Source organism: Culex pipiens, chromosome 1 (genome assembly GCF_016801865.2).
Source record: "Culex pipiens pallens isolate TS chromosome 1, TS_CPP_V2, whole genome shotgun sequence".
In the NCBI taxonomy this organism is placed as follows: Eukaryota; Metazoa; Arthropoda; class Insecta; order Diptera; family Culicidae; genus Culex; species Culex pipiens.
The window spans coordinates 61,076,317-61,097,576 of NC_068937.1; the positions used below are offsets into that span (position 1 = coordinate 61,076,317).

Sequence of the window (21,260 nt, forward strand, 5' to 3'; positions counted from 1 at the left end):
ACTGACTACACGCAAAAGAATTCACATACAACGCACAACTGGAGCTCAAAAGTAGACTAGTTATTTTTTGTTTGCCCTTCGTCAACATTTTTTGACAAATTAAGTGTGTCATGCAAAGTAGTGGTAAACAACTTGCAAGCCTCACTGACTAAGAAATTGTTCAAAAGAAAGAGTGAAATAATTCACAGTTGTGTAATTACATTTCAAGAAAATCAGCATTTTAAACCACTGATTCTGAGAAATTGTGTGCAGAATATCATAAATGTTTACGCTTGAACGATAATTGATTCGAGAAGACTTATATTACGTTACGCAAAACCTTATAATTCTGATTTGAGAATTTATGGAAATTGAAAATGAAAATCAACTGATCGATTGTAGAATCTGCTCAAAACAGTCTATCCGTGTATAAGTTGAATTAAACTATTATTAAGACCGTTGTAGTCAAAATGAAAATGAAACAAAAGCTTATCAGCTTGCTGTACACAAACCAGTTCACTTTATCTCGCCTTACATCCTTATCGGAACTTGACTGCCAAAAATTGCCTTTCTTTTTTAAGCCTTCATTAAGTTTGGTAAGTGAATGTTCTCAAAGCAAAATCGGCCTCTTCAAACACAGTTAAAAATATCATGAAAATGAAAAAAAAATACTTGCTATTTATTAGTGTAAAATTCTACTAATAATTTAAAAATATGAAAGATGCGATTTTACCTTTACCATGAAAAAAAGCGTAAATATATAATTTTGTCATAAATGTTTTAACTTTTTTTTAGTGTAACCATTAAAAATTAAGAAAAAACAATATCACCAGTCCATCCGTCTGATCCAAACCGGACCAACTCAACTGGGCCACGATCGCGAAGGTCGTGGCGATCGATCGTTGTCACCAGCACTAGCCATCGTTGGACCTCAGTTTTGCATTCTGTTTTGCTACGGTCAATCGTTTTGCAGATGTGCTGCCCGTTTCGCTGCTACTAAGAGCCTCGGACATTCGTTTGTCGGGGCCAAGGGTTAGTTGCTCAATAACCAACATCCTTTTTATTTATTTTTTTATTTTAAGATATTTATATGATTTGGGATTGATTCCAATAGAGTTATACTTTTTATACTTTTAAATAAACCAAAAATAGCTCAAATTACCTTCACAAGGAATCTCGTTTTTTGCGACACAAAATCGACGGGGAAGTTCAACAGGTTTAAGCACTGTTTTGGAGTGGCACGAGAACTGATAGTCGGGCCCACGGAACCCCTAAATATAGCTGGAGGCCGGTCTCTTGCAAGGCAATCAACTTTCAAGCCAGTGAAATGCGGGTGAAGAGCTGAGACAAATGTTCCAACGGATATTGGGTTAATAAATGGAGCTTGGGGAGGAAAAGTATTTTGCATAAGATGATCGCACGTAACCCAGTGCATAATCGTCTGGCCACTTTTGGACGATGATAAAGTATCTATTGCCATTTTAGCACATGTGTTACACAACAACAACGTTAATTAACTTCTTCTTTGGTGATTGGGGGTTGAATAAACATTCATAAAATCAAAATCGAGGTGCGTTTACTAAACTCATTGTCACCATGCTTGCAGACGATGTTTACGACCAATAAAATCCAGTTTCTTGATTGCCATATGTGTGCTGTACTCATTTGCAAATTGAATGAATCTCAAGATAAATTTTCCACTTCAATATCTATTATATAGCTTCATATGTTTTAATAGCTTACTGCTGGGTAGTTTACCATTTTTATTTCATTACTTTGTAATCACCCTTAACTTATCAACAAGACTAAATTATGCAATAGATAGTCACAAAGTACTTATCAGCGTGACTTGATAAATTGTATCAGAAACACCGACGTCATCCATTCGAGTACTTCAATCCAATGACAGATAACTGCCGCCCAAATGTGACAACCAAATACGATTCCGGACTAATGGCCCAACCAGTTGCAATCAGCTCATTAATAAATCGAGTAACGTAGCAGGCCGCTATGCCAACTTACTGTGAGACGATTAATGATATTGGAATTGGCTGCTTGTTTGTGTTGTGTTGTGTTTATATTGTTATATTTATTTATTTATTCATGAATTGTTCCACAAAGGTCGAGGACCGTTGTAGCACCTTCAACAGTGTAACGTTATTACTTGTGACTACCGATGAAATAAGTTGTGTTGATTTTATTGTCAGGTATTTTGGAAGTCGTTAGTAAGCTGCGTTGAGGATAATGCTCAATATGTGTTTTTCAATAAATTACTGAGAGTTTATTATTTAATTAACCTTTTAAACCATAAAAAAATCAATGTCATAACATAAAAAGATGTTTGAAATTGCATTATAACGTGTTTACACGTAGTCGTGTTTTGTTTTTCTAATCAAAAGAAATCATTCCAGCAAACATGCGTTGGTTAACATGAAAACTAGGTCAAGAATATTCGACTTATCAGGGCAGGGTGATTAAAAATGTGTACATTTAATTTAATTTCTAGTTTTAATTATATTTCTAGTTTTGTACCTCACAATCTTCAAAAATCCCCTGAAAAATCAGCGGTCAAAATATATTTGCTGAAAACTAAAACTTGCTTTGAAAAAACTATTACAATTGATTTTAAACTCCTTAACCTTTTTCATTTTTTCACGAGCAGAGCAAACCCATCTCGCATCGACCTCAGCACTGAAATTTCAGGGTTTGTTTGGACATATATAACTAGCATCTGGGCCAGATCTGAGCTTTCTAGATCATCGGAAAGTGGAGCAAATCGGGACACAATGTTTGAAGGTTTAAAAATAGCCAAAATCTTCAAAAGTCCGTAACTAAGGCAAAATCCAATTAAATTTCAATAATCAAAAAGCGCATAAAAGGGTTCAAAAATAGAAGAAAATGAAGGGTGAAACATACCAATTGGTAAAATCTGAAGGAAATTATGAGAAAAAATACCACATTTTTTAAATTCGAATAAAAAGTGTTCTATCCAGATATCAAATTGATACGACCTGGAGATTGTAGAGAACATCTGAGACTACCATTTGAGACTGAGAACGGCCATACCGGCAGTTAAACATATAAAATACACCTTTTCTTTAAGTGAATTTTTCAGGTGTACATTATTGCTCCAGAAATAGACAACAAGTTTTAGATACACTTGTAGATATTGCAGCCACTTTTCAACAAGATCTAAATATTCGAATTTGAGCCCATGTACTCCCTCAACTCATTAAACTTTCTTCTGAACGACAATTCCAACAAAAAAAAAAAGATTCCCAATTCCATCGAAGGCAACCCAAACCATCTCATTCCAACCGCAAATCATTCAAAATAAACACCTGTACGGCGCGGGCTGCAAGGTAAATGTAAACAGCTGTTTTTAAAAGGCATGACTCTTCTATAGGGTAGGGCAGTGTGTTTATGGTGAAACATTTAGTGCAGATGAATGTTGTTAGTGCAAATGTGCGCGCAATGCTTAAGCTGTGATAAAGGTGCATGAGATTGGTTAAAAAAATATTTTGTGCTTCGTTCATTTCAGCAAACTCACATCATTTTGACTCTGGAGCAGATTAGTATAGTAATCTGCACATTCGACAATTATCTCGGATGATTGGTATGTACCGTTTATTTTTCCTCGAGAAATTAAATTCCACTTGCTATACACGATCAATACTGGCACAGTTTTTTTATCACATCAGGATAATGCTGAATTTAGTGTCGTGGTCAATGACTTCTGCTATTAGTTTTTAAAAAGGTTTTCCCAATGATCTGGTCTGATCTGCCTTTTGTCCAAATTTAGCTCACTTGTACTCAGAATAACCACTAATGTTCCCCGCAGAATTTATTATCCGGTAAATGCACAACTAATGCGAGTCAATCCACTTAAAAATCACTGAGAGCACAATAGGCTGCCACCGACCCTGATAATGGCACGTCACTTGAAACGGTCAGCTCGGGGTGCTTCAATAGAAAATGACACCGTAGTAGAACCACATCCCTTCGGATTAGCGGACGAACGACGACTGAGCCGGCATCTAGGTACGGCAATCAAATTTAAGCCACAGCTAGCCCCGAATGCAAGCAATATCAGCCGAGCTGAACAAATCAATCCGCGCGCACACAAACACACTCCTGAGTGCGAGAAATGTCCGTTCGGTGGTGTGCACCCAAAGAGCGACCGGTACGAAATGAGTACTGGCTGGCTACTAAAGACGACTTCGAGGTTACTGAGTCAGGCACCGTGCGGTTACTTCCAATCTACTACACAGGCATTCTGTGTATCCATTATATCCGAACCGAGCAACTCACAACCACTAGGATATTCGGAAGTCAGCGAGATTGATCAACAATAGTTGCCGTTTAAAAAAAGTCGTGAATTCGGAATATTTTTTTTCATTGGTGAAAAGTTTTATGTTTCTATTTAAATTGCTTTTCGTTTAACAAAAATTAGACAAAATTTGAATGAATGAATGGCTAATAAGAAGCGTTTTTTTATTTCAAAACAGAATGTATTTCTACCAGGCACCTAATGATGGCATATCAGCCTTTGACATTCGATTACATCTTCTAAAAAGAGTTTTCAAGAGATATCAAGTAATAAATAGAAGTACCTAATAGTTTCTTTTAGGGCTGTGGAGTCGATGTCGGTAGAGTCAGGTCTTTTTGGGGAGCTTGAGTCAGAAACTTCTGATTTGCCGAAGTAGGAGTCACTAAATCTTCAGGGGAGTCAAAGTCGGAGTCGGTGTAGTCGAGCCTTTCTGGAAAGTTGGATTCGGCGTCACAGAATCACTAGCATTCGGAGCCCCCTCTGCTTTACCTTCAATATTTCAATAAATATCTTTTTTACATAACTGACCAAATCTGAAGTGGCGACTAGCATTTCAAAAGGGCCAAAATGTTAGTCATGAATTTGAAATTTAATTTACAATTACAAAAAAAAAATCAAACTCACACTTGGAATTCAAGCTCAGTACACCCGTAATATTCAGCACTGCAATAAGTTCCAAAATGTCAAATTGTTCCACTTTGTTGAGGTTGAAGAGGCAACTAACTTTTCCATCTGAAAGATACTTTAAAATAGAAGTTGGAAGTTCATAATTGTTCACATGACTTTTACTTGAACATACAAACTAAAAAAAATATGGGGGGGGGGGGGGGCGGGGGGGTTGAGATTTCCAAAAAAGTGTCCACGTGGTTAGTGGATGGTCCCAAATTAATTTTTTTAATAAATTAAGGCCGTTGCATATACTTTTTGAGGTTTATGTCCCTCGACTCTGGCCAAAGTTCAAAATGTATAGGCATCGAAAAAAAAACGAAAAAAACATTTTGCAGTAAAAAAATCTAATAAAAAAAAATTCAGTTCCATTTTGAAGGGGGAAGAAAATAACTAAATCGTTTTACCTTTTACAGAAAACAAATTGTTCATCTATTAACAAAATTCCTTGCGACTAAATTTTTAAATTAAGTTGTTTCTCAGAATTAAATCTGCATGTTATTACCATTGACAGTAAGCAGTATAAACATTTTAAAATTAACACAGACAACTTGGAACAAATGTTTGCAGAATTGACGTCCCGTAGACCGAAAACAAGCTAATCAATGATACTTGTCACCTTTTGTTCAAAGAAACATTTTTACTCACGAATGCAATTAAAATTTGTAGTATACAACATGTAAGAGGAGTTTACGTTTTAGTATCAATTACATAGGTTCAATGGACACAATAAAGATAAATAATAATAATCAACTACATCATTTTTAAGAAATAGTTTACACATTTCATATTCTCGATCTGCTAAATTTTACAAAATCATCTCTATCTAGCCTAAACGTGTTGTCGCGTCTCGCCTAAAAGGTGTCAAACGTAATCATTTGTTTGTACAAGATCGTAAATGTGCTGTTTGTTAGTAATAGACAGACATGTTACCAGTTGCTGTGTGTTATCACCGGTTGATATAGAGCTATCTAAGCCTCCTCTCACGCACACTAGCACACCATTTGTTTTGCTGGCGGGTACAAAATTTAACCTCAATCTTTTTCGTGTACGTACACGCAATACATGCGCACGTAGATAACTCTATGGCAGCTAGGCAAAGGATTGTTTTACGGCACCTCTTCTTAACAAGAAAAAAAGTTCGAAGTTTATTGCACCATAATTGACTAATTATTGCAGTGTTTGTCACTCAAGTTGAACTTGACTTATTTTGTACTTGTTCTGATAACTCTGCCCTTGAGTCGAGCTATTTGATTCTTGAAGGCACAAATCTAACTGGACTTTGGTAAGAAAACGTGATTTTAAATTGTGTCGTTTCCATTTTTTTCTTCAGAAACAATCATCAATCACGCGCCTTTCGCATGATTAAGAAGTGAAATTTAGGAACGAAATTGCTCTGATTGTTTACAAACATTACTTTGCGTTTTTGTGTCGAACTAGATCGGCCTAGTTCTAGGACGATGCAAACGAGCGCGGTCAATATTTTCTGCGCAAAAACGTTTTTGGAGATAAGCTAGAGATTATTTTTTTAATAGCCAGCTGACTGAGGAGTGCAGCGTTACTTTTTTAGACACCCATTAGAAACCGAATTTTGTATTATCCGCACACCACAAAACCGAAGTGCGCATCTCTTCTGTTGCGCGAAAAAAACTGTTGCGCCGTACAAAAATTGAGTGGTTTGTCGTAAGCGTGTGTGGCGCAACAGGCTTTGACAGGTTGCGCTCGTATTTTGATTTGTGTCTGCCTTCACAATAGACGATCAATATTTTACAGTTACCGTAAACTGGGGTCAATCGGGACACATGGGGCGAATTGGGACAGCAGTTTTAACCATGTTGGAGCACAATATTTTGATTTTTCTGATTGGTTTCAGTTAGAACATACTCAGGCCAACAAAATGTGTACATCCATTTCCAAATTTAAAAGCTTTAAGTGCTCTAAAAAATGCTGTCCCTATTCAGACTGTAGTCCCGATTCACCCCAGATTACGGTATTTAAATTATACATTCCTTTGAAAAAAAAATCGTTCATGAGAGTATAATTGTTTACCTCTGCACCACGAGGACTTCATGGATGGCGTAGTGTCAGAACGCAATATTTCTAATCACCGTTGCAGCGCGTTGCACTATATACACTGAAAGCCCGACCATGGTAATTTTAAGAACATTTGCTAAAAATGCTGCTTATTAAATTAACTGTGGCTTTTTGGTAAAAGTAAACGCAAATATGGTAAAATGCACCATACATCCACAAAATTGCATGGTAGCAATTACGAAATCATTATCATTATCTCGGTATTGGAGGGTTAAAATTACCATGCCGCTCTCGACATAGTAAAACTGACTGCGTTAATCAGTCAATCCAAGCACGGATTGTTTTTACCAAAAATACGTCGGTGCGTGTTCTCAATTTAACCCTACAATATGGTAGCAACTACCATGGTTGAGGTTTCAGTGTACCTATACAGTTAAACCTCGCATAGTGCGCAGGCGTTACGCTTTGTATTTCGTCGATAACTCTAAAACGAAATAATATTTTTGCAATCTCTTCGAAGTTAATTAAAGATTGGAACAAGACGAATAAATTGCTTCAAAAAAATTGTAACTTACGGTCAGTTACGCCCGCTCAGTCGCAAGGACTCCCAGAAATATCCCAAGATCGGCTCAATAGGGGAAGGAAAAGACCACGTTTGCTCTCCTTAATGCGGCACTTTATTCAGCCCTCGAGACCCTAATTCCCTACTCCTAACAACCTAACCAACTAACCTTGTGTGTGTGGCGTGTACGGGTCCGGTGGTTGAACTGCTGCACCCTGCTTGCTGGCAGCGGTCTCGATCGCCGGCGCTGCTTCCTCGATCCGGCGCAGTGTCCGTGTCCCTCGGGGACACGTGGTTTCTCGCGCCGGAGTACAGTACTCCGAATCTCCTCGCGGTCTTCTCAACCGCTCTGCTCCAACTCGCTCGTCTGCGCACAGTTCCCGTCCGGAATCTGGCAAGGTTCGCTCGTGGACCTGCTTCGCTTCGACCGGGTGTACCGGGCACAATGGGGCGGTGTGTTGACGGACCGCACGCGTAGCGCAACACCGGTAGACACCTCCGGTCCAGTTCGTGCAGATGGTGACGGCTGCACAGGCTGTCCCAGCCTCGGTGATCAAGTTGACGATAGATCACTTACAAGACTCGTACGGGGAATCGATTGCCAACTAGGCAAGACTTGGCTTACTTGGCCACGCGGTCGCGGGTTATAAGTAGACTTTTCGCTGATCGAACTTCCAGGTGTTGTTCGGTTTGTGGCTCTCGTACAAGTGGACGAGTCTAGCTGAGAAGGTCGTCCAGGAAGTCTCGACCTCCTCTCAGCACTTAGTCGTGCCTTGCGTTCTTCGCAAAGAACGCACAATTTGCAGTTCAGTGGCAGGGTAGGCATAATGAGGCGTGTAATGTTGTTTAGGCTGCGTACAATACCTAAATTGTGTGTTGTGAGTTTGATATGACCGTTGTGCCGACTTTCTGCAAGATCTAGCTCAGATATTTAATTGTTTTGGGTTATTGGTTGATTTTTGGGCTTTATTTGGACGTTTTGGGGTTGATCTACCTTAGTTTCCCTATCTAGATAATTAGCATTGTGGTCTACCTTCCCGTTTTTAATGAGGAAACCCCGGGACATACTGGTTGAACCTGGTGAAAGCGTGGACGAAACAAACTGTTTGGTCACAAAATAGCAAAAATATTATGTCGTTTTAGAAGAAATACAAAGCGTAACGCCTGCGCACTATGCAAGGTTTTACTGTATATCCTTCTTGTAGTAAAACAGTGGAACTAACGGCTTGGCTGAACGGATGGCGAGATCATCTCACCAATATTTTGCAGCAGTGCTGCAATTCAATGTCATCACAAAGAGATTACATGTGCAAAAATGCACATTAATTGGGTTCTAAAATGAAGCTTAGATTGCTGATATTAGTGTTTACAGCGATAAAGCTTATTTTTCTGAATACAATGACCCTTTGTACGACCATAAAGAGTTTAAAATGGATTTTAAAATCAATTTTGAAAAATTAACCTCGCGGTCCTTCTTGACAGAAAAGCTCCTACTTGACAGCTCGTTCCAAGGGGACCATAGTTGATCAATCGAAAAAATGTTGTCTTGTCATTTTTTTGCATTAAAATAAAAAAAGTGATCAGAAATGGTTTTTAATCGTGTTTTTTACCGTTGTACATAAAAATTGACATAGGGCTTTAGTACCCAATTGACAAATGTCAAATTTGACAGCACCTTTTTAAATAGACTGATGTTAATGTTTTTGGTTGAATACATCCTTTTTTTTATTTTTTGTCATAGCATTTTTTAATTTTGTTTTATTTATGTTACATACTCAAATTACCATTTAAATTGAAAACGGTTTTATGAGAAACTGAGTATAATCATTCTCTTGTTATCCTAAAATAAGTTTGAACTAAGATAAGATGTTTTCATACCATCTAACTTCATTGAACTTCGGAAAAATTGTAATTATTTAACAATGGATGGAATGTCCTGATAAGTTGTAAAACACGTTCCGATAACATTTGACTGTTATCTATTGAAAAATGTTGAACAGCACGGTCCTATCTGGAGTGAACAAACCATTGTTTAGAGCGGTTCGTAAAATCTTCAAATCATTCTCAATTGCAGTATTTGCCCGCTACTTATTCGTAGTGGACGATCTATAGAGGGTGCTGTTGTGAACCAAAATGTATATTTACCCAGCTGCAGTTTTGATTGCTTTGGTGCATCTTCAAAACCATGTATGTTGGAAAACTGGGTTTAAAACTATTGTAAATGATTAGATAAATATCAGATATTTTCTTAAATTGTCATTGTGACTAGTTTTCTGAAGCCTTCGAGCCCATCGTGCTGGTTCATGGCGGCGCGGGAACAATTGGCGAAGACCGCATTCCCGGAAAATATCGGGGATCCAAGTTAGCAGCGCGCGTTGGCTATCGGGTGCTCTTGAACAATGGTTCGGTGCTGGATGCCGTCGAGGAGGCTGTGCGAATAATGGAAAGCGACAGCAATTTCAACGCCGGCTACGGTTCGGTGCTGAATCAGGATGGCGTTGTGGAAATGGATGCCAGCATAATGGATGGGGCCACAATGATGGCCGGATGTGTCGCCGGCGTTCAGGACGTTCTACACCCGATTACTCTGGCGCGTCGCGTGATGGAGCGAACTCGGCATAACTTTTTGGTAGGCGAAGGGTTGCTGAATTTTACCCGCCAACAGGTAATTGAGATTGAAATTCAATTGGAATGGAACATTAAATATCGAATTTCTTTTCCAAGGGTATTGAAATACTGTCCCCGCCGGGTCAGCTTGTAACCCAGCGATCCAAGAATGCACTGGAAGCTTGGAAAGGAAATTCAGGCGCCTTCGGCATTGGAGAAGGTGGTACAGTGGGAGCAGTAGCAATCGACCAAGATGGCAACATTGCTGCGGCCACGTCAACGGGTGGTCTCACCGGCAAACATCCGGGCAGGGTTGGAGACTCACCGATACTAGGAGCAGGAACGTACGCTGATAATCTGCTGGGCGGGATCTCGGTAACTGGAGATGGGGACATTATCATGAAAGTGTCCCTTGCCTACGATATTGTGAAGCGAATGGAGTTTTTGGGAGTCGGAATTGAAGAGGCTGCCGAAGATGCGCTTACGGCCATGAGTAATCGACTGGATGGAACCGCAGGAATAGTTGCGTTGGATGCGGCGGGTAACGTAGGGATTGCATTCAATTCCGAACAAATGTCTTGGGCGTTTCAGCGGGGTAATGTCGTGGCTTATGGAGTAAGAAAGGGAGAGCACTTGGAGGAAATTGTGTCGGAAGAACAGGATTTGGAGGAAGCTTTGCTCTTGACTGAACATCTGTTTCATGGTCTCAACTAATAATCCCGGTTGGACCCTCGAAGAGCAGGAACCTGCTACAAGCTATACAGTCGACTCTCTGGCTGTCGACCTTCTCGATATCAATATTGCTCCAGCTGTCAATGTTTTTTTTAGTCCCTTCAAGTAGCATGCTTTTTCGTTCTAATTTAATACCTCCCGCTCTCGACGGTCCCTTCAATATCGACAACGAGAGAGTCCGCTGTACTATATACTTAAATGGTACGTTCGTTTGAGGGCTAGTGCCGCACTCAGAGCTGTCTAAGTGTTTTTTTTTAAAGAAACTTGCGCTAGTTCCGCATGAGTTTCGCCGCCATCTTTTTTAAACTGAAACTCTAGTGCCGCACTCGATATTTTTTAGTTTCATGCGAGTTCCATGCACACTGAAAAATTATGTTCGTTTGAACCAAAACTGGCAGCGACGAGTGCGGCACTCAGTGCCATTAGTCATGAATTAAAAGGTGTCAATGTTGGTTGATTAAAGTTTCAATAAACATTCAAATATTTACTGAGAAACTATTTCAAAGATTTCAACCTGAGATTCAACCTGAGCAGTTGGAGCACTTGTTGAGATTTGGATGGTTGTCTTTGCCATATTTTGTTCCATATTTGATCTTTAGTAACCCGGTTAGGTACATTCATGTTCAAAATAATAAAATAAAAAGTAATTTTTAACTGACTTCCGCGAGATTTATCTCGCTTGAATAAGTGGCTTGTATACAAGAAACAGCTCAAGATTGTATAGAATAAAACTTGAACGGGGTCGCTGATTCAAGAGAGTCATTTGAGTGAATCACAAGTGAACACAACAAAGAAATTCATTGCACTAATGGTACGTTCGTTTAAAGAGCCGGTGCGGCACTGGGTGCCGCACTCGTTGGTGCCTGTTTTGGTTCAATCGAACGTCATTTGTCAGTGTGCGTGGAACTCGTATGAAACTGAAAAAAATATCGAGTGCGGCACTAGAGTTTCAGTTCCAAGATGGCGGCGAAACTCGTGCGGAACTAGCGCGAGTTTCTTCAAAAAAAAAAACTCTTTGACAGATCTGAGTGCGGCACTCAGTGTGGAACTAGCCATCAAATGAATGTACCATAAGTGCAGTGGTCAAAAGATAACAAATTGCATTAATGGGTTCATTTTCACTTGTGGTTTCGAGTAAAACGGACGTACAGAGTTTTTGAGGAAAGCTTAATAAATTACAATGCCATTGATAGATCCTGTAGTTTTGGTTCATGGAGGAGCAGGAGATATTCCCGCCGAACGAGTAGAGGGAAAACTGGTGGGCGTAAAGCGCGCAGCCAGAATCGGCTATGAAAAACTTAGCGCAACGGGCTGCGTTCTGGATGCGGTCGAAGAGGCCGTTCGAAGCATGGAGCTTGATCCGTTTTTTAACGCGGGTTACGGTTCCGTGTTGACCACGGAAGGTAATGTGGAAATGGAGGCAAGCATCATGAACGGGGCCACACTGCGGGCCGGATGTTGCTCGCTGGTTAAGGACATTATGCATCCGATAAGTTTGGCCAGGAGGGTTATGAAAACTCCTCATAATTTTCTGGCTGGAAATGGTGTTATGCAGTTTGCAAAGGAGGAGGTAAGATGCTTTGTTCTCGAAAATTACAGTTTTTAAAGTTATGCGTTTTCAGGGCTTTGATGTTCTTTCTCCTCCGGGACAACTCGTTACGGACTATGCACGGGAGGCTTTAGAAGAGTGGAAAGAGGGACAGCGTAGAGGGGAGATAGAGTTTGCTCGAACAGAGATAGGATCTTCAAACAAGTACAACAAAGCAGAGGTCGGCACCGTCGGGGCAGTAGCCATCGATGCCAATGGTAATATAGCCGTTGCGACTTCAACTGGCGGCATCACTGGTAAGCTACCAGGTCGCGTTGGGGACACTCCGCTGGTTGGAGCAGGGACGTACGCGGATAATCGCGTTGGTGGCGTGTCAACAACTGGTCATGGAGAAACTATCATGAAATATTGTTTGGCACACGATATTCTCAAAAGGATTGACTTCCTTGGGGAAAATGCTCAAGCAGCAACAGAAAACGCTTGTAAAAAAATGACTGAAAAACTGACCGGTACCGCAGGTGCTATCACTATTGACTCCCAAGGCCAAGTTGGCGTTTCATTTACATCTCAACGAATGGCTTGGGCCTACACCAAAGGATCGACGGTTGCTTATGGAATCGAACAAAACCAACACCTTGAAGAAGCATTACAGATCTGAAACTTACCGAGAATCCAATCGGCGATATTTGTGACTGGACAAAAGACTGAACTTGAACTGATCAAACTGCCTTCCCATGTTACGATGCATTTTCGGTTGTTTTAATTTTAATTACAAAGCACATCAGTAACATTTGTCTTTTTCTTTTTATCACAATCTACACGCTCACACTCAATTATTCACACTGCCGCTTTCATCCCTTGTTTGCTGCAGGATTTCTGTTATCGCTGGCGTCAATTGCACTGTTTGCACTTATTCTGCTGCCAGCAGCAACTAGCTGTTCTTCGGTTTCTCCGTAGCAATGTTTCGACTTGGGATCACGATATTTATTCTCATTCTGAACAGAATGTGAGTTCGTTCGACATTTCGTGAGACAGAGTTCGTACTGGTCATTCACTGTGGCATACACGGCAATTTGGCGGCCGCTAGCTTTGGCTAAAACTTTCTCAAGTAGTGATTTCTGGAAATAAATATTTTCTTTAGTAAATGATATCAAACTCAACGCTGTCAATCACCTTCTCCGGATGCATACAACAGGATACGCAAAATTCGTATATTGCACAGCACGCATTACTCTGGCAGGTGTCGCAGTGAAACAGTTTTGTGCTCTCCACTTCGACGTTGCAGCATCCGGTCCACAGCAGCTCGGATCGTGTACACACAAAGCCACGATCGTCCACGATGAGGGCCTTTCCCTGTACTGAGTTGCGGCAGTTTACCGAAAGGTCATTCGATCGGTTTCGTTCCTCCGGGATTGTGTTGGTCCAAATTATTGGTTTTTCTCGCTGCAAGCTGGCTTGAAACAGATCTCCATCAAGGTTCAAAGATACATTCTGAAATCAATATCCATTATTAAACAACGGCAAACAATAATTGAGCAAATAATTATTTGTTCTTTAAATTTGAACTCAAATCAGAGAGTCGTTTTATGCAGCATCGGGGTTGAATTGAATTTGAATTTATTATGACCTGCTGATACGGATACGTTGACAATTATCTAGGTCAGCCATTCTCAACCTTCTTCCATGTATCCATGTAAATCAAGTAGGCCCGGTACTCCCGTTGAGAATCGCTGCTCTAGGTTATAGGCTGTTTATCTCTAAATCCCAATAAATTTGAAAGACTTGCAGTTTCACGTCCCGAGATTCCAATCCCTTGGCCAAATTCGACAAACTAGCCTTCGGCGAATGATTTCGCTTCCATCTGGAGCTCTCTCTTTTACGATGATATGGCGGGGCTAGATGCCATCGTACCAGTATTGTTTAGAGTCCCTTGCTGATACCAGGAAATCATTGAATATAGGTTAAACTTAAGCGAAACTTACGTTCCCAATCAGCCGAACCATGCAGTACGTCAAGGAAAAACAAAAGATGATCGCTAGCACCAATCTGCGCCGGAGAAATCGGGTGATGATGGCATACCACATCTCCTCTTTTCAGGAATTGGTTGATCTTCCGCTTCGGTTGTTCATAGGTGTTGGAAAAGGTAAATTAAGCGAAAGTTACTTTGTTTTCGTCATTGTTTCTTTCCTGAAGAAATATTTTATCAAACCAGTAGAGCTGCAGCAAAACCATATAAGTCAAAGTGACAGATAAGATGGAATTAAACCATAACAAACGAACAGCAAATGTTGCGTTCAAGTTTTAGCTTGTATGCAATATTCAAGTAGCTATTTAATTTAAACAAGCCGACAAACTTCGTTCTGCCTTTTTTTCGTTTGTTGACTTTTTTTCCTTTTTTGCTTATTCAGCCTCCTGTGATCAAAATTTGATTTTACGTTACCTTCTCCATACAATTTACCGATGCTCCGGAATCGGTTCCAGAGTGGCCAAAGTGTCAATTAGTTAGCATATAAACCTTCCTTGGGCTTATACGAACCCAACGCAACAAAGAGTACCTCGATCCGACGCTCCGTATTGAACTGATTCGCGTTCGAACAAAACCGTCGAATTTTTTTATATAATAGAAAAGAAGAAGACTAGAAGAAGATATAGATTTTGATTTAAATTTTTTCACGCAGATTAAAAAAATATCAATAAATTTTACGTTCAATTGAACTAGATTCGTCTCAATTCCCCAAAAGTAAGCTGTTATGAAAATATTATTCAACAAATAAAACCTTTTTTTTTTTCTTATCAACAACACGTTTTGTTGATTAAAATATGCCAAATTTTTCTGCGTGTTTGACTCGTATAATTAAAACCTATTATACCGATGTGCTTAATACGTTTAACAAGGTTTCATTATAGTTTAAATTTCATCGTTCATTTCGATTTACCTTTCAAAAGCTAAGCTCTTGAATATTAAGAAAATCATAAATTTAATGATTTACTTATCTCATGTGAGCCGGGTCCGGTGGTTTAGTGGTTAGCGTGGTAGCCTCTAAATCCCAGTATGGCCTGGGTTCAATCCCAGACGGACCCGGTGGCATTTTTCGAGACGAGATTTGCCTGATCACGCCTTCTATCGGATGGGGAAGTAAAACGTCGGTCCATTTGCGTAAAAGAGGTTTTGAGTGACTCACCACACATAACCTTCGGACGCCTAGAAATTAGTAGAAACAAGTAGAAACTTGCAACAGAACCCACAAAAGACCCGGGGGTCGTTAAAGTGGATTGCTTTGCTTTGCTTTTATCTCATGTGAATTTGTCAACGTTTTGGAAAAAAAGTGAAAAACACGTAAAAATCGAAAAAGAATCTCGGAAAATTATTTAAAAAAAATCAAATAGACTAATGATTTGAGGTTGCAGAATAGTTTTTGAATTGCTTTAAATTAACACGCTTTAAACTACCGCTTTGCATTTGAATTTGAAATGTAATTTAACCCGTAAAAAGACATTTTTTAGATACTTTGGATAAGTTTGGCATTTTTTCTGAAAAATCGGTCCCAGCCTATTCAAATGGCGTTGCGAGGTGCGACGCCAACGTTTTTTTTTGCCAGGGGCGATATTTAAAAAAATCAAGCTTTGAAAGCCTGCACCGGGCTCCAGAGCGCCTTAAACTTCGCGCCATAAATTTGCGCAAAGATCTGGCTGACACGCCAGAGGTGTTGAGCGCATTAGGGAGCTTTCTTTCATTACGTAACGCAAAATTAGGGATTTTTGACCCCCCCTCCCCTTCGTAGCAAATCGTTACAGATGAGCGTTCCCCCCTACCCCCTGTAACGCATAACACAAGGTCTGCGTTACGTAACATAATTTTTCAACGCTATCCCCGCCTTTCCCTAAAGTGTCCGTGTCTTAGGGATGGCCCCATATCGTAAGATAAATTTTTAATCACCTTTCTATGTTTTCCGATTAACATTAAAGTTTAATTTCTTAATGCGTGTTGCCTTTTAGATCTAAAGATTCGAAATGTGTGCTATCTTTAAAACGTCTGCTGTAAAAAGATATGACAAGTGATCTTTCTTAAAAAAAATTAGAAAGGTGTTTGATGTATTTCTTCAGCATTTTTAAAACTGCATCAAAATTTATCTTAATTCATCTGCAAGACCAACTGTAAAGCTACCGCTACTCTTTGGTAACTGTAGCAAATTTCTACTTTTCCATTTCCTACGGCTCCTCCAAGGCAAGGTTAGCTTTTTTTATAACACGTCCGTATATCGTCGCAACACGATGCAAGATGGTATTGTTAATTTTGCATACTTTGTGTAACGTTGAAAAAGTGTTCCTAGGTAAAAAACAAATTAGTTTTGCTGCATTTAAGGCTGTCTCTATTCTCGCTTCAACGTTTAATAAATTATGTCACGTAGCAGGCAGCGGCAAACTTTTTACGGACGTGATCAACATTTACGTATGTATGGCTTGGCTTGCTAAGATTCGAAATATAAATATCATACGAAAGTAAATCTTGATTGTATCGTAATGAAATGTGCACAACAAAGAAGCCTTTGAGTTTTGGTTGGTGCAAAAAAACAGGAAAAAAGTTATCCAGAATATAGACACAACGTGGCCTGCTTTGGTAACACACCTCACCTCTGCTGAAGTGGCGACCGGCGATCGTGATTTGCAGGACTTTATAAAGGAAGTCACGCTCCTACTGTGATGTATTCTAATGAGAACGGAATGAAGTTTATTAATGGGCAGCTTACCATGCTTGAACCGTATAAACGAGAAGCATAATAATTTGCATTTGAACAAAGAGTAAAATCGAAGAGGAATTAATAGTGTAAAATAAATTAAGCGAATGAGGAAACATTAAGAGAGCCATTCCGAATAAACCGGGCCGCTGGACCAGGATAGTGCGTGAAAATTCAAACGCACGTACCTCTTTTCAGACCAAATGAAATGACGCGATTTTGGACCATTCAATTCGATATGCGTTTAGCAATTTTCTATTTAATTGTTAGCACTGGCAAAATAACTTACAATAAATCGCTATTTGCACAAAGAATCATCTTCTTTGGTTTCACGGGATTTCGCGGAAAAAGCCAGATTTCACGGATTTCACGCTGTCCGTGAAATCGTGAAATTTCACTAACCCTAGTTATAAGTATTGATTTATCCTCTAAAGTACTGTCTACAAAATTAAGTAAAAACAAAGTTTGGCTATTTTTACAATCAGAATGTTGCCGGATTGGGTAAGTAAGTTTGATAATTTCGGAATAAGAAGACATCATCTTCTTTGGTTGCTGCGAACCCTTAAGGGTACAATTAAAATGTTTTCAAAAAGCGCTTCCCTAACACTGATGGGAAGGCCCTAGCCCTACCCAAAACGTATAAAAATGCCAACCGAAAAAGCGCTTCGCAAGTGCATAAAATTTGGTGAGAAATCTAGCGTTCCCAAACATTTCATTGAATTTATAGTACTTCACAATGGACTAAACATAAATTAACTAAGTCATTCGACGCTATTCCAGTTATGTCACGTCATAGCTACCGTAAACTGGGGCGAATCGGGACTAAAGTCTGAATAGAGACAGCAGTTTTTAGAGCATTCAAAGCTTGAAATATGGAAACCAATGCACAATTTTTGTTGCTCTGTGTCTGTTCTATCCGAAACATATAAAAAATAACCAAATATTGTACACGGATAGAAATCCTGTCCGGGAAATCGACAACATTGTTCTCGATTCGTTCTGAGATTCGTTTCAGAATGTTGTCGACCAGTCGTCCGGTAACATTTGCAACAAAATCGAGAACATTGTTGTCGATTTTGAGTCGTCACGGTTGGTGACGCCTGGCAAAACAAAAAGCACGCAGCCATCCCAAACGGTTTAATCGGTTTTTGAATTGACCGTTGCTTTTGGTTTTTGAATTGACCGTTGGATATTTCTTTAGGTTCAGTAAAACAGTTGATTCGTTTTTTTATTTATTGAGGCAAAAAATACATCATTAATTAAAAAACAAATCTTTGTGTGTGAGTGTGTGTGTGTGTGTGGAATTTAGAAATTTAGGAATTTTAGAATTTAGGAATTTGGGAATTTGGGAATTTAAGAATTTGTGAATTTGGGAATTTGGAAATTTGTGAATCTGGGAATTTGGGATTTTGGGAATTGGGAAATTGAGAATGTGGGAATTTGGGAATTTAGGAATTTATGAATTTAGGAATTTAAGAATTTAGGAATTTAGGAATTTAGGAATTTAGGAATTTAGGAATTTAGGAATTTAGGAATTTAGGAATTTAGGAATTTAGGAATTTAGGAATTTAGGAATTTAGGAATTTAGGAATTTAGGAATTTAGGAATTTAGGAATTTAGGAATTTAGGAATTTAGGAATTTAGGAATTTGGGAATTTAAGAATTTAGGAATTTGGGAATTTGGGAATTTCAGAATTTAGGAATTTAGGAATTTAGGAATTTTAGAATTTAGGAAGTTGGGAATTTGGGAATTTAAGAATTTGTGAATTTGGGAATTTGGAAATTTGGGAATTTGGGAATTTGGGAATTTGGGATTTTGGGAATTTGGGAAATTGAGAATTTGGGAATTTGGGGATTTAGGAATTTAGGAATTTAGGAATTTAGGAATTTAGGAATTTGGGAATTTGGGAATTTGGAAATATAAGAATTTGTGAATTTGGGAATTTAGGAATTAGGGAATTTAGGAATTTGGGAATTTGGAAATTTGTGAATTTGGGAATTTGAGATTTTGGGAATTTGGGAAATTGAGAATTTGGGAATTTGGGAATTTAGGAATTTAGGAATTAAAGAATTTAGGAATTTAGGAATTTAGGAATTTAGGAATTTAGGAATTTAAGAATTTAGGAATTTAGGAATTTGGGAATTTGGGAATTTAAGAATTTGGGAATTTGTGAATTTGTGAATTTGGGATTTCGGGAATTTTAGAATTTGGGAATTTGGGAAGTTCGGAATTTGAGAATTTGGGAAATTAGGAATTTAGGAATTTAGGAATTTTAGAATTTAGGAATTTAGAAATTTAGGAATTTGGGAACTTGGGAATTTGGGAATTTAAGAATTTGGGAATTTGGGAATTTGGGAATATGGAAATTTGGGAATTTGTGAATTTGGGATTTTGGGAATTCTGGGAATTTAAGAATTTGGAAATTTGGGAAGTTGGGAATTTGAGAATTTGAGAATTTGAGAATTTAAGAATTTGAGATTTGGGAATTTGGGAATTTGGAAATTTAGGAATCTGGGAATTTAGGAATTTAGGAATTTGGGAATTTGGGAATATGAGAATTTGGGAGTTTGGAAATTAAGAAATTTGAGAATTTGGAATTTAGGAATTAAGGAATTTAAGAATTTAGGAATTTGGGAATTTGGAAATTTAAGAATTTGTGAATAAAGGAATTTGGGAATTTAAGAATTTGTGAATTTGGGAATTTGGAAATTTGTGAATTTGTGAATTTGGGATTTTGGGAATTTGGGAAATTGAGAATTTGGGAATTTAGGAATTTAGGAATTTAGGAATTTAGGAATTAAGGAATTTGGGAATTTAGGAATTTGAGAATTTGGGAATTTAGGAATTTGGGAATTTGTGAATTTGGAAATTTGTGAATTTGGGATTTTGGGAATTTAAGAAATTGAAAATTTGGGAATTCGGGAATTTGGGAATTTGGGAATTAAGGAATTTAAGAATTTAGGAATTTAAGAATTTAGGAATTTGGGAATTAAAAAATTTGGGAATTTGAGAATTTAAAAATTTGGGAATTTAAGAATTTGGGAATTTAGGAATTTAAGAATTTAGGAATTTAAGAATTTAGGAATTTGGGAATTTGGGAATTAAAAAATTTGGGAATTTGAGAATTTAAAAATTTGGGAATTTAAGAATTTGGGAATTTGTGAATTTGGGATTTCGGGAATTTTAGAATTTGGGAAGTTCGGAATTTGAGAATTTGGAAATTTGGGAAATTAGGAATTTAGGAATTTAGAAATTTGAGAATTTAGGAATTTAGAAATTTATGAATTTGGGAATTTGGGAATTTAAGAATTTGGGAATTTGTGAATTTGGGAATATGGGATTTTGGGAAATTGGGAATTTGGGATTTTGGGAATTTTACAATTTGGGAATTTGGGAATTGGGGAAGTTGGGAATTTGAGAATTTGGGAATTTGGGAATTGAAGAATTTGGGGATTTGGGAATTTGGGAATTTGGAAATTTAAGAATTTAGGAATTTGGGAATTTGAGAATTTGGGAATTTGGGAATTTAGAAATTTAGAAATTTGGATTTTAGGAATTTAGGAATTTAGGAATTTTAAAATTTAGGAATTTGGGAATTTGGAAATTTAAGAATTTGTGAATTTGGGAAATAAGGAATTTGGGAATTTGGAAATTTGTGAATTTGGGAATTTGGGAAATTGAGAATTTGGGAATTTGGGAATTTGGAAATTTGGGAATTTTGGAATTTATGAATTTATGAATTTATGAATTTATGAATTTATGAATTCATAAAATGAATTTATGAATTTATGAATTTATGAATTTATGAATTTATGAATTTATGAATTTATGAATTTATGAATTTATGAATTTAGGAATTAAGGAATTAAGGAACTAAGGAATTTAGGAATTTAAAGAATTTATGAATTTAGGAATTTGGGAATTTAAGAATTTGGGAAGTTTGGAATTTAAGAATTTGGGAAGTTTGGAATTTGAGAATTTGGGAAATTAGGAATTTAAGAATTTAGGAATTTATGAATTTGAGAAATTAGGAATTTAGAAATTTAGGAATTTGGGAATTTGGG

General features: G+C 38.0%; 4 protein-coding genes across 4 annotated transcripts in view; 2 read left to right on the forward strand and 2 right to left on the reverse strand.

Annotated features, from left to right (window-relative positions):
• LOC120428464 (glutathione hydrolase 1 proenzyme-like) overlaps nt 1-13,261 on the reverse strand; it is a 30,704-nt gene extending 17,443 nt beyond the window's left edge. Inside the window, exon 1 of the mRNA XM_039593477.2 lies at nt 13,125-13,261. Within this exon, the coding sequence (XP_039449411.1) occupies nt 13,125-13,207 (83 nt within the window). The 5' untranslated portion in view covers nt 13,208-13,261. The remainder of the gene's footprint in view (nt 1-13,124) is intronic.
• Nucleotides 9,540-11,343, forward strand: LOC120428460 (probable isoaspartyl peptidase/L-asparaginase GA20639). The gene is made up of 3 exons (XM_039593474.2): nt 9,540-9,758; nt 9,841-10,236; nt 10,296-11,343. The coding sequence occupies exons 1-3, from the start codon at nt 9,705-9,707 to the stop codon at nt 10,890-10,892; spliced, it is 1,047 nt and encodes a 348-aa protein (XP_039449408.1). The 5' UTR covers nt 9,540-9,704; the 3' UTR covers nt 10,893-11,343.
• Nucleotides 11,950-13,247, forward strand: LOC120428461 (probable isoaspartyl peptidase/L-asparaginase GA20639). The gene is made up of 2 exons (XM_039593475.2): nt 11,950-12,480; nt 12,533-13,247. The coding sequence occupies exons 1-2, from the start codon at nt 12,091-12,093 to the stop codon at nt 13,115-13,117; spliced, it is 975 nt and encodes a 324-aa protein (XP_039449409.1). The 5' UTR covers nt 11,950-12,090; the 3' UTR covers nt 13,118-13,247.
• LOC120428463 (SREBP regulating gene protein) lies at nt 13,245-14,702 on the reverse strand. Its single transcript, XM_039593476.2, has 3 exons — nt 14,442-14,702; nt 13,633-13,950; nt 13,245-13,577 (listed from the first exon to the last, which is right to left on the reverse strand). Exons 1-3 carry the CDS (start codon nt 14,541-14,543, stop codon nt 13,311-13,313), a joined length of 687 nt encoding a protein of 228 aa, XP_039449410.1. The 5' UTR covers nt 14,544-14,702; the 3' UTR covers nt 13,245-13,310.
• Between the last annotated feature and the right edge of the window lie 6,558 nt (nt 14,703-21,260).

What these genes read in the sequence shown, in the direction of transcription:
- LOC120428460 (XM_039593474.2), top strand. Translation starts at nt 9,705, where the DNA reads ATGTATATTTACCCAGCTGCAGTTTTGATTGCTTTGGTGCATCTTCAA. An exon ending in TGGTGCATCTTCAAAACCAT is followed by an intron (nt 9,759 to 9,840) that starts GTATGTTGGAAA and finishes CATTGTGACTAG; the next exon opens with TTTTCTGAAGCCTTCGAGCC. An exon ending in TGAATTTTACCCGCCAACAG is followed by an intron (nt 10,237 to 10,295) that starts GTAATTGAGATT and finishes TTCTTTTCCAAG; the next exon opens with GGTATTGAAATACTGTCCCC.
- LOC120428461 (XM_039593475.2), top strand. Translation starts at nt 12,091, where the DNA reads ATGCCATTGATAGATCCTGTAGTTTTGGTTCATGGAGGAGCAGGAGAT. An exon ending in TGCAGTTTGCAAAGGAGGAG is followed by an intron (nt 12,481 to 12,532) that starts GTAAGATGCTTT and finishes ATGCGTTTTCAG; the next exon opens with GGCTTTGATGTTCTTTCTCC.
- LOC120428463 (XM_039593476.2), bottom strand. Translation starts at nt 14,543, where the DNA reads ATGTGGTATGCCATCATCACCCGATTTCTCCGGCGCAGATTGGTGCTA. An exon ending in TGGTTCGGCTGATTGGGAAC is followed by an intron (nt 13,951 to 14,441) that starts GTAAGTTTCGCT and finishes TATTGATTTCAG; the next exon opens with AATGTATCTTTGAACCTTGA. An exon ending in GTTGTATGCATCCGGAGAAG is followed by an intron (nt 13,578 to 13,632) that starts GTGATTGACAGC and finishes ATTTATTTCCAG; the next exon opens with AAATCACTACTTGAGAAAGT.